General features: G+C 39.8%; 1 protein-coding gene across 6 annotated transcripts in view; it reads right to left on the bottom strand.

Annotated features, from left to right (window-relative positions):
* Positions 1-12,455, bottom strand: part of LOC140734746 (rho GTPase-activating protein 8-like) — an 88,294-nt gene that overhangs the window by 49,706 nt on the left and 26,133 nt on the right. For all 6 annotated transcript variants that reach the window (XM_073059173.1, XM_073059175.1, XM_073059174.1 and 3 more), the window contains 2 exons: positions 6,723-6,810; positions 2,644-2,775 (listed from right to left, as the gene is read on the bottom strand). In XM_073059173.1, coding sequence (XP_072915274.1) covers positions 2,644-2,775; positions 6,723-6,810 — 220 coding nt within the window. The remainder of the gene's footprint in view (positions 1-2,643; positions 2,776-6,722; positions 6,811-12,455) is intronic.

Here is a 12,455-nt window from a genome sequence, read left to right as displayed (position 1 = left end):
TCAGGACAGAATATAACTTGCTTCTGTTCCAATCCCAAAAAACCGAGATGCCTGCATGCAAGTCCTCTCCAAGTGGAATTGTTCTTGCACATCATCCACTACCGGGGGGGGTTAACAGTGTGACATCTTGGTACAACGGTAAGGAGATCTGCTGCACAGGCATTTACCCAGATGCACTGATTCACAATCCTGCGCACTCTTTTTGTTGAAGCACCACCTTGATTCCCTCCCTCCTTCAGTTCCCTGTCCTCTAAATGCCTGCTTCATTCTTCCTAGCCTCTGCATCTTTGTTCCCCCTTCACTTTTAGTTCCTTTCCTCCTCCTTCCCCATCACTCCCTTATTCACCCGTACTCTCCCCTCATAACCAAGAAGGGAGGCACCCACTAAAAGCTGCCGCGTGTTCTCTTCAAGGCTACTGCCCAGCTACTGCACTCCACGCACCTCGTCACTCCCAGCAGCCTTAAGCCAATGGCTGAGGCGGGAAACCCCTGACCTCTCCGGGGAAAGCAAGAGAATTTTCCAACACCTGATCATAGATTATAACCTCTGTACTCTTGTTAATCGGCTCAAGTGTGTGATTTTCTGTTTGACAGGGGCAGATTCATCCTGTGGAAGTTGGACACCTGCACAATTTAGCACATAAAATGATTCTAAACTCAGGGTCCTCTATCACCCGATATGCCCTTTAAATCTCAGGCTCCTGTCTCCCAGGCATTGCAATTCAACTATGACAATACAAAGGTGACAGAATTCATGGAAACAGGACAATATTTCAGTCGAGTCAGGAATTCACTATGCATATATCACCCCAAGTGAGACTGCCCATTCATCTGAGTACACATCTGAAAACAATCTGGAAATGAATCTGTCAATGTTGTTAAAAAAAACCCTTAAACTGAATATGATGCCTGAGAAGTTAGTATGAAAACTACAGGAGATCTATCACCATTCAGCTGATAATGACCAGAAACTGGAAACCTCCACAACTGCAGGTTGGAATTGTTCAAAACACCAGACTCCAGACAAGAAAGGGAAAATTAATCTCTGAATGCAGCAACAGTAACAAAGTCAAACATGTACCCAGGAGCCCAACACTGATAAAAGAACCCTGGATTAAATATACATTTTTGTATCAAATATGGGAAGATTTACATAAGTTATCTAACCTTGGGTCCATCAGAAAAGGAAAATTATAGGTTTGAGTTAAGGTTGCTCAGTGGAAGTGTTTCAAGTGAATGTCTGGCTAAGTGACAGGACACCTGCCCAAAGCAGCAAACAGTGTGGCATTTAAAATCCTACTGCAGAATCTAAGGACATATCCTAAGCTGCCACTTCCTGCCATATGAAAACAGAGCTTGAGCTGAATATAGTCAGGTTGTTACTGCTGGCACATGCCGTCATTTGTGTTGGAGCCGTGTTGCTTCACCCAGGTCCTATCGGACTACTCCAGGCTGTCAAGATAGATTGTGGATTCCTATTCAAGGGAGGGCACAAGATTTCACTCACCACCCACCCTGAATAGGTCTTTTACTGCAGATCACAGGATCCCGCCCAAGTAAATTGTCCGCCTGCAAGAACATTTCAGATGGAAGGTCACATCAACACAAAGCATTATTCTTCTTTTCCCAGATCCTTCCTATTGGTTGAATATATCTTTGGGGCAGCACGGTAGTGTAGTGCTTAGCACAATGCTAATACAGCGCTAGTGATGTGGGCTCAATTCCTCTGCTCTCAGTAAGGTGTTTGTACGTTCTCTCCGTGACCTCATGGGTTTCCTCTGGGTGCTCCAGTTTCCTGCCACATCCTGAAGATGTACCAGTCAGTGAGTTAATTAGTCACTTCGGTGTAACTGGGCAGCACAGGCTTGATGGGCTGGAGGGTTTGTTTACCATCCTGTATTTCTAAATAAAATATTTCCAGCATTTACTCTTTTCATTTGAGATGCTTTGGTAATGAGAATGATATATACTCATGCTCATTCCATTTCATTTTTCAACTGTAATGATATTGATCAATGCATTTTAAAATGCCGTTTAATCAGCACTAATGGTTTCGGAAATATTTATACTGTCAGTAACATGCTAAACACAGCTACTAGCAAGTACGCACTTCCCTGACTATATTTGTTAAAAATAATATTCTGACACACCTGTTCCAAAAGCAAAAAATTCATTTTTTTCCCCACTCACTAGACTTGCCATCTATAATGATCTTCTGTGGTTTCAGTAATGAAGCCATCGCACAGGTTTAACGTGACAATGTACTTGTGACAAAGCAGCATTCCTACATCAGTGTACTCAGCTTGGGCAGTGTTAACTTCAACGAAAAATCCAGCATGTACAACTGCGACAAAAAAGGTTAAGACCCACCATTTTGCATGGGGTGGGGGCTGTGAGGTTATAACATTTTCTGTCATTCCTTAGTTTTCTCCCCCTTCCATTTCATGGATCTCTGCCAAGAGTAAGGTTGTATACTGCATACATTCTCTGATATTAAATTGAACTATTATCAACAGTCTCACACAGAGACTAAAATAAGCCAAGAATATGAGCATGGGCTATACAGAAAATTAAACTGGATCCTTAATACTGAGTAACTTGCTTTTGAGCATAGGTTGAATAACTTGGAAGAACCCGTCTTACTTTCTGTCAAATTCCTTGTAGGCATTCTGCAACCAGCTTAAAGATGGCTTATTGCTGCTTTTCAGGCCGTAGTGAAAGTAAACCAGAATATAATCACTCTCGACATACTGATCCAGTGTGTACTTCAGGTACCTAGACAGGGTAGAAAGCAAAGTAGATTACTTCAAATTATTTACTGCAGTGCTGACTAATTAACAAAACACAAGCTTGTCACATCCAAACTTAAACCTGTCCAAGCCTATTATGACCAATGACAAAGAAAAATATTAATATTTTTAATATTAATAAAATATCAACAGACATAGAAAGATTAATCTGAACAAAATATGACAGGTTTCTGAGTGTCAACTTAGAAGAAATTCTCTTATCGAAGTGGCAGTGGAGGATGGGGGTCGGGGAAGGATGGTGGGAATAGTTAAACAGTGAGAGACATAGAACAATACAGCACAGTACAGGCCCTTCAGCCCACAATGTTGTGCCGACCCTTAAACCCTGCCTCCCATATATCCTCCCACCTTAAATTCCTCCATATACCTATCCAGTAGTGTCTTAAATTTCACTAGTGTATCTGCCTCCACCACTGACTCAGGCGGTGCATTCCATGAACCAACCACTCTCTGAGTAAAAAAAAAACCTTCCTTTAATATCCCCCTTGAACTTCCCACCCCTTACCTTAAAGCCATGTTCTCTTGTATTGAGCAGTGGTGCCCTGGGGAAGAGACGCTGGCTGTCACTCTATCCCAGGCTAAAATCACTGCACGAGCCTCTGTGTAATAATCCTGCAGAATCCTGTAGAACTACAGTTTATTTTCTCTCCTGACTATGAGGATAGATGTCGGGAGAATAAAGTTTTCAGCCCTAAACATCAAGTCTTTAAGCATATATTTATCTACAAGAAGGAGCAAGGAGAAGCAGGTTTATTACCGCCAAAGTCTCTCTTCATCCATCAACTGCAGATTGTTAATGATCTCCCAAAAAAAAACTGCATGCCTGGCCAGCTTCTGCTCTACCTACTCCAAACACCTCCATCTGTCAATTCTTGCAACACAGATATCATTGGATGAAGTTCCAAATAATCCTCACGTCAAGACCTCCAACTTCAAGCAAAATCTATAAAATGCTGCAGATTTCTCCCAGCGCTAAGGAAGTGGCAAATCTGGAAAATGTTTTACGAGAACAAATGCAGGGAGTCCACGGTGGAACAATAACGTAACAGCTGGCAAAATGCTTGGCAGTGCCAGCGATTGGGGTCCAATTCCCACCAAAGAGCGCAAGAAGTTTGTACGTTCTCCCCGTGACCAAGAGTTTCCTCCAGGTGCCCTGGTTTTCTCCCAAATTCCAAAGGTGCACTGGTTAGTGAGATGTGAGCATACTACGTTACCGCTGAAAGTGTGGCAAAACTTGCAAACGACCCTCCCAGTCTCGGACTGTGTTCAATGATGTGAACAATGCATTTTGCTGTATATTTAGATGTACATGTGACAAGCTAATCTTTAATTTTTTAAGGGTTCCTTGAGGTTGTCATAGCCTGGGGTGGTATTGGGGATAGGCGCTGAATACCTATTAAATGCTCCCAATGGCGTGCGTTTCAAGTAGCCTCTGGCAACCAGGTCCAGCTCCCGGCCTGCACGTTACCTAGCCCGGTGGAAGGGGAAGGGGCAAAGGCAGGTTACTGGCTCCTTAAAACTGGTCACTTCAGGCAGATAGGGCTTGTCAGGCATGGTTGGCAGCTCACCCAAGAGGAGGAAATGTCTGATCTCAAACCTCCTCTGCTTTACAGCTATACCCACTCCTGGAGAAGGCTTCGGGAGTAAACCCCAAGGAAAAGCCCGGAGGTGAAATCCCTAAGGCAATCCTACATTGAGTTCAATGCTGATCAGCAAATCCTGCGATGCTGCTGGTGCCAAACCGTACCTTCCTTTGGCTTCATCAGCTGCACGGAGAACCTGGTGAATGGGCGACAGCTTGCTTTTCATATTGGGCTAGTAGATAGGCCGAATGGCATACTTCTGCTCCCATTTCTTATGGTCTTCTACCATACTGCCCTGACTTGCACATCACGTAGACAGCAAGGACACAATATCCATGGTCGACGCTGACCATGGAGGGCCTCAAAATTTAGCCAAATTAATTGACCATAGGAAGCAAACTGGAGCAATCTATCGATTGAACACGCTCACCACAATTAAATCTGAGAGAAAAGGAATCTTAACTTAAGCAGTGTGTATTATGATTTTTGCGTAAGTTACGAAACAGACCACCCAATAATAATAAAAAAATGGAAATTTATTATCCCCTGCTGCAAGCAAGTGACAGAGGCTACTCCTCAAAGTGAGTGAAACAACAACCAGGCACTTAAAATGTGCACTGACTACGGAGGGCAGTTGAAAAGTCAGCAACTCATCTGCACATCAGCATTAGTAGTGGAAAAATATGTTGCACAGAGGACAAAGGAAGGAATTACATGTGGGAATACTAATATCCCATATGTTATATTCCACAAGATGGCGCTGTCAGACTAGTCTTTAACTTCAGTTAACAAAGAGAACTTGTATTTGGAGGAACCCAACATGTCAATTTACCACTCCCCCTCCCACCCCCAACATTGTTGCAACAGAATGATAATGACATGCATCGGAGTGCTGTGAGACTGCATATAGGAACTTAAATTTGACAGCTTTTGCAGATGTGCACATGCGCTTTTGATGTTATGGACAGAACATGTGCAGATATAGCCATAACTTCACTCTGTACAAATGACACGCAATTGTATATCTCGTTGAACGTGACGATGATTACACCCCATCTTCTCAGACTTCTTGTATGGCTGCAATAAATAAATGGATGAGCCATAATTTCCTAAACCCAAATGAAGATACAACTGAAATACTTACAGTTGGTCCCAAAGACAAAAGAAATAAACTTCTGATTTTTACAAAAGGAGCCAAATTCATCAAGAATTGACAACCTTGGGTCTCATCTTTGATTCAGATTTGAGTTTTTAAAATCTCACATAAAGGAAGTGACCAGAGGAGCATTTCCACATTTAAGAAATATTTCAAATGTACATTCAAATGATGTTATATTGAATAGACTAGGTACTGCAGTGCACTTTTTACTGCCCTGCCAAAGCAATCTACAGCTTATTCAGAACACTACTGCTAGACTTTTAACTAAAACCTAGCGTTAGGTTTTAGTTAGGAGCGTATAATTCCTGTCCTAACCACTCTGCATTGGTTTCCATTATCTTTTAGATCTTTTTTAGATCTTATCTTTTATCTTTTAGAATTGCTTTTTAAAGTTCTCTTACTTGTTTTTAAATCTCTCAATGGTCTGGAACTGGAGTACATCAGGAAAGTTTTTGTTTTATAATCCTGCTCGAGCTCTCAGGTCTTCTTCTGCTGGTCTCTTAAAATTTAAACAATCTTCCTCAAGAGAGTTTGCCGGTCAGCTTTTCTGAACTACACTCCTACGCTGTGGAACTCAATATAAAACTATAAAATGTAAAAAATAATAAATATAAAACTATAAAGGGATGCAGATTCAGGGGGCACTTTTAATCTGCAGTTCAAAACCTACTCATTTCATCCTGCTTTTAACTAACATCATTTTGTCTCATTTTCATGTTTGCAATTTATCCCATTGTAAAGCACTTTGAACAACGTTGTTTGTATGAGAAGTGCTCAAAATGATTATTTTGAGAGAGGGAAGGAGAAAGGCAGAACTGGGAGTACACAAACAGATAGGCTTTTCCATGTAGCCCATATTTGTTTTATGGAATGTTCCACCTTTGTTGGAGTTATTTTAGTGTAAACAAATGCAAGTTATTCAACACATTTTATTTCACAAAAGTGTAATTTTTTTTAAAGAGTTATTTAAAAACATTCTATAATTTATCAAACACATACAACATTTTTTGATCTTATGTGAAATTAATTATGGAAGTTTAAAACACTGTTTCAATTCAAAGTTAAAAAAATGTTACTAAAATGGTATAGATTAGTGGGGAGAGTGCATAATCGTCAACGTGATTCATGCAGTTGTCTACGAAAAGGTTTTGTTTCAGAAAATTAACTTACTCAAGCAACTTCCGGTGGTTGAGTTGATGGGAAGGAGGCATTCGACAGCAGCTAAAAATAACCAGTTTCCTTCCATAATTATCATCACCTGATTGGAAAGATAAAACCTAAATTTTCATATTGGATACAAACAGGAGATATATACCCTAATGAATTCCATGAATGCAGATATCCTCCTCACATACATAGGGTGATCAGAATTCAGCAATTCCAATTCCAAGGTATAAAGAACTTTGTCTTATCACTAAATACAGCAGTGCTGAGGATGGTAACATGAAGCAAATGATTTGGTGCTGTGACACAAAAACCCTTGGTAGGTTTAGGCTGAAACTATAACACTGGAAAACAAATACAAGAAAGAGTCATGGCTTCTAAACAATAAAGAAATTGATTGTTTTACTGACCATCAACTGACCCTAATCTCAACAACTCACAAAACCAGAAGCTCAATGCAATTAATCAGTAGGTACTTATGTGGCGGTAACAGCTATAATTAGAACAAGAATGATGCTCCTTATGCTGAATACATCTTTAAGAGTTCACCATAAAAGCGCAAGGAGTATCCTTCATTTTCTTTTTTTGAGAGTACTGACTGTCAAAATGCACAAAAAATCCATATCATGTCTAGCAAAGGATGAAATGAGGAAGAATTCCCACTGTAAACATCCAATCAAAACCCTAAAAAAATCAACCCTCCCCCCTCTCCTGCACGAAACCAATAATTGATTTGGCCCCTCTTGGGCCTTTAACATGGTAAAAAAAAATGACTGACTGATACAAGAGACAAGGAGTATAAATTCCTAATTTTAATGCTGCAAGGTTTAATAGAAAAAAAACCAAAGCAGTGTAGCCGCCACATTCTTGCTCTTCAGAAGGCTACAGAAGTAAAATATATCCAGACCTTCTTAAACTGATAAGCACAGAAAACACAGAAACCTGCAATAAATATTGCTCAGTGGGCAAGTTCTTACAGTAGTATTCCAAGATCAATCACAATAATAATACAGGCTGATTACCCCTTATTTGAAATGCTTGGGGCCAGAAGTATTTCAGATTCTGGATTTTGGAATATATAACAAGATATCTTGGGATCACCATAATTTCCAGTCTTTGTCTTACACTTGTTCATCACACATATGTGATTAACACCAAAAATTATTACATACTATTAATCTAATGGAAATATATGTTCAGAGTATCATCAGCTGTTGAACAACAACCTATCTCCAGCCACAGTGCTGTGTTTTGATTAAAGTACTGTGTATTTGCATATTTTAGATTTTATGCAAGGTATAAATCTGCTTTTCAGGCTTGTCCTGGTGTTAGATTTTTATCAGCGACGATCTTCACAAACTCAATGAATTTCTCTGCTGCTTTGTGATCAGCAGACGCTTTATCTTTAAAATGTTTTAAATCTTTAAAAAAATTAATGTCATGTCTTTTCTTAAATTTCTGCAACCAACCTGCTGAATATTCACAATTACATTCAATTTTCAGTTTGTTGTGATAGATCTTTGCTTGTTTCATGATCAGCATACCTTTAAGCAGCATATAATCATTTCGACCATGATGAATCCATTCTTTCAATACATGATTGAGATCTTCACTTTTGCTTTATGCAGTGTTGTTCTATCTGTCATTAACTTTTAAGAGGAATAGACAAAGTGGACAGCCAGCGCCTCTTATGCAAGGCACCACTGCTCAATACAAGAGGACATGGCTTTAACTTAAGGGGAGGAAAGTTCAAGGGGGATATTAGAGGAAGCATTTTTTTTTACTCAGAAAGTGGTTGGTGTGTGGAATGCACTGCCTGAGTCTGTGGAGGCAGATACACTAGTGAAATTTAAAAGACTACTAGACAGGTATACGGAGGAATTTAAGGTGGAGGGTTTAATGGGAGACAGGGTTTAAGGGTCAGCACAACATTGTGGGCCAAATGGCCTGTACTGTGCTGTATTGTTCTTTGTTCTATGTGAGGTCACTTCTCAGAACTGTCTGTTGTATGCAGAGACCTGTGCATTGCCTGGGAAACTTGCCAGCACCTTGTGGAATTGTCCATTTGTGACGTCATGCCAGTGCTAAAAAAAAAATTACATATTTCAGGAGTTTTTCGGATTTTTGAGTAAAGGTAGTTCAACCTGTATCCTCTAAGACGAATTTTCTACCAGGAGTTCCCATCTTTGGGCTTAATCAATTCCGAATTGGAAATCCCACCCCAAAAAGCGGAATCGCAACATATTTAAGTTTGAATATGGAAATCTGAATAATTTAAATAATAAAATCCTGCAAACTTTGTTTCAGTCATTATCTGTGCAGCATGGTGCTTATGTTCTGGAGTTACTCTAAAACGTCCTTGCTCTACCTGTTAGGTTCTGCACTGACCAAAATGCTTCTCTTACATTAGTCTCAAGCACTGAAAGGCTGTATGAGGATTACAGGTGACCTATCCCTAAGTATTAAGTGCTTAGTCAGAAAAAAGTCAGCTAATTATTAATCAGTTTCCCTGTATATAAATTGAGGGATGATTATTGGAATAAAACAGCTCTCCAGCTCCTTTTCCAATGTGATGCCACAGGATCTATTACCCGCATTTGGCAGGGTAGATTGGTTGAATGTCCTATCAAAGGACTGGCACCTCCAATAGTACGGCATCCTCTCAGACTGCAACAAGTCTCTGGGATAAGACTTGAGCCCCAAACCTTCCAACTCCAAGACACAGCAATAACTTGAGCCCTGGCAGACACACATTACAACAGTAATTACTTCTGACATTAAAGCATTTAGGGACGACTGCAGTTATTGAAAACTCCATAGAATTTCAATTCATCCTTTAACTTCAATTATTAAATTTTCTGTGCCAGTATGTTTAGGAATGGATAAGAACCCAATTGCTGCTCAGTCATTTAAGCATGATATAATATAAAAGAGTTGTAGAATAATTTCTCCTGATATCTACTGTGGCATAACAATTTGTTTCATATAAAAAGTTAAGCAACCCAAATTAATGGTATGTTTTTCTGCACGTCATAAAAGTGCAAAGGATTTTAACTGTTAACATAAATAGATCTGCAGTAATTGCTCAAATCACTATACAAAAATATAAGCATCAGTTTTAATAATGGAAATATGGTTTCTCCAGAATTACTACTGAAACATCTGCTTGAATGCAACACCTTAACCTGATTGACCTACCTTTGACAAGACTGAATCACTTTCAGGATCTAAAATTCCTTTGTTGAGAGGTCATATTGTAAGCAATGCACCAACCAACTTGTAAACAGCAAGCTCACTTACACAACACTATAACCTCTACAGTTAAGAAGCAAATGTCGCTTTTGATTTGTCATCACAACACAAGAGAGACTCTGTCTTTTGGTAGCATTTTCCTTCTCCCTCACTTCCAACTATTACATTCCAGATATTCATCTATCTGCTAATTGCAGAAACAGAAATGCACCAAAGAGGAATGCATTTTCCAGTGTTCCCTTGTGGTCTACATTTTTACAAATTTTTTAGAATATTGCCTTGTGACATATGGAATTTTATCTTACTGATATTTTTCCACTGGTTTAATCAAATATCTTTACTATTTAAGTTCAATTACTTGCTGACATTGCATGTAGAGCATCAAGACTAAGCGTAGTTTTTAAAGAGTATGGAGTGAGGCAACTCAGAACTATTTCAATTGCTGGCATAAAGTAACAGCATGGTTAATAGCATTATTTATTAGCAAATACTGATGAGCAAGACACACTGTCTAGGTGACAATAGTCTAATATTGAGGATGAGATTCTGAATCAAGATTCTGCCTGTTCTTCCAGGTGGCTATGACAGATTCCATGGCATTATTCAGCAGGAGACACATCCCAGATATCTTGGCCAATATCTGTTTTTCAAACAGCATTTCTAAACAGATAATAACATCACTTGTATTGCAGTCTGATGCATGCAGTGCAGAAACAAGCTGCTTTTTTCTACAGTGCAAAATTGGCTCCAGTTCAGAATCAGGTTCAATATCACCGGCATATGTCACGAAATTTGTTAAATTAGCAGCAGCAATACAATGTAATACATGAAAAAATAGAGAAAAAATAAATGAATTACAGTGAGTATATGTATGTATATTTGTTAAATTAAAAATAGTGCAAAAACAGAAATACTGTAGCGGTGTGCTACACACAGCGCTGAAATAACGACACGCAGTCGATGAGTTGCAGTTGTAAAAGAGTTTTATTCAAACTTCGCAGCCTCGCTTTAAAGCCTTCCTGTTCCCACCCTCCCCAGGGCGGGAATGCTGTAGGGGGCGCATATTCATAGTCCCGTCCCGCGCGCGGGCTTTTCCCCTTGCTGGTGAAGCAGGCTTGGCGCCCTCTTTGGGACCAGCCTCAATGCCGGCGTACACCGCTTTGTGAGCCGGTTCGAGTGCGCTGGGAAGTGGGTCGCCACAATACTTCAATCACCTATAATGCACTTTAAGGGTAAGATTGCACTTTACAAGTTTTTTTTCTTATTTCCCCAATGTTAAAATGTAAAATCTGATGTCAGAAATCTGACCCCGTTGCTTAATGTACAAAAATATTTTGTCTAGTTCCAAATACTTTGACTAATATGGTTACTAGTTTCTGCCTTCAGCACAAATAAAAGTTACTACACAGATATAATCATAAAATTGGGCAGTATAGAATCAGGTCCTTAAAGCCTGCCTTGACCATTCCAACCAAGATGTCAATCTAAGCTAATCCTATTTGCCCACGTTAGGGCCAGGTCCCTCTACTCAAAGGTAATGCCTATTATAAATATTAACGGAGCTTATAATGGATGAAACCAACAAAAAATGTGCAAAGGTACACGAGTTAGCATATGAGAGTTATGTATAAAAACCAAGAAACAGTTTCAGGTCAAAATAAATGAGCAAACATGGAGGAGCAGAGAGAAGGGGGCAGGAGCAGAGCCAATAGAATATCACATTCTCTGAGTCAAACAATAGAAAAGGAGTTCAACTTTGGGTCCACTGACCCCTTGTGTAATGGTATTGGTCCAAGGCATAAGAAAAAGTTGGGAACCCCTGCCACAGAGGAAGGCATCGCTTCTCCAGACTGTTTCAATACTATTGTCTGGTTCAGCAGCAGCCATGCAATTTGGAACTGGAATTGGTTTATTATGGTCACGTACCAAAATACAGTGAAACGCTTCAATTAGATCATTACACAATAAACTGAGATAGAACAAGGTAAAACAATAACAATGGAAATAAAGTGTAGCAACTACAGAGAAAGTGCAGGGCAGGTAATGAAGAAGGTGCAAGATCACAACAAAGGAAACGGTGAAGCCTAGAGTCCAACTTACTGGACTAGGGAACCGTTTAATTGTCTTGCAACAGCCAGGTGAGAACCCCATTCTTGAGTCTGTCCAATTTCTGTCCGGTGAGAGAGGGAAGAAGGGAGAAAATCTCAGTTGGGTGGGGTCTTTGATAATGCTGGCTGTTTTACTGAGGTAATGAGAAGTACAGATAGAGTCCATAGTGGGCAGGGTTGGTTTCCACGATGTTCTGAGCTGTATTCACAACTCTGCAGTTTCTGCACTCACATGCAGAGCAGTTGCCATACCAAATAACTATGCATTCAAAAAGGATGCCTGGATAACTTCAATCACCACACTGAACTCATTCTACAACCTATAAACTCCTTTTCAAGAACTCTTCACAACTTGCTCTCAGTACTGTATCTTATTTGC

Source organism: Hemitrygon akajei, chromosome 10, assembly GCF_048418815.1.
Source record: "Hemitrygon akajei chromosome 10, sHemAka1.3, whole genome shotgun sequence".
Classification (NCBI taxonomy): Eukaryota; Metazoa; Chordata; class Chondrichthyes; order Myliobatiformes; family Dasyatidae; genus Hemitrygon; species Hemitrygon akajei.
The sequence above is the reverse complement of the archived record's forward strand: the minus strand, read 5'-3'. Positions and strand labels throughout refer to the sequence as shown.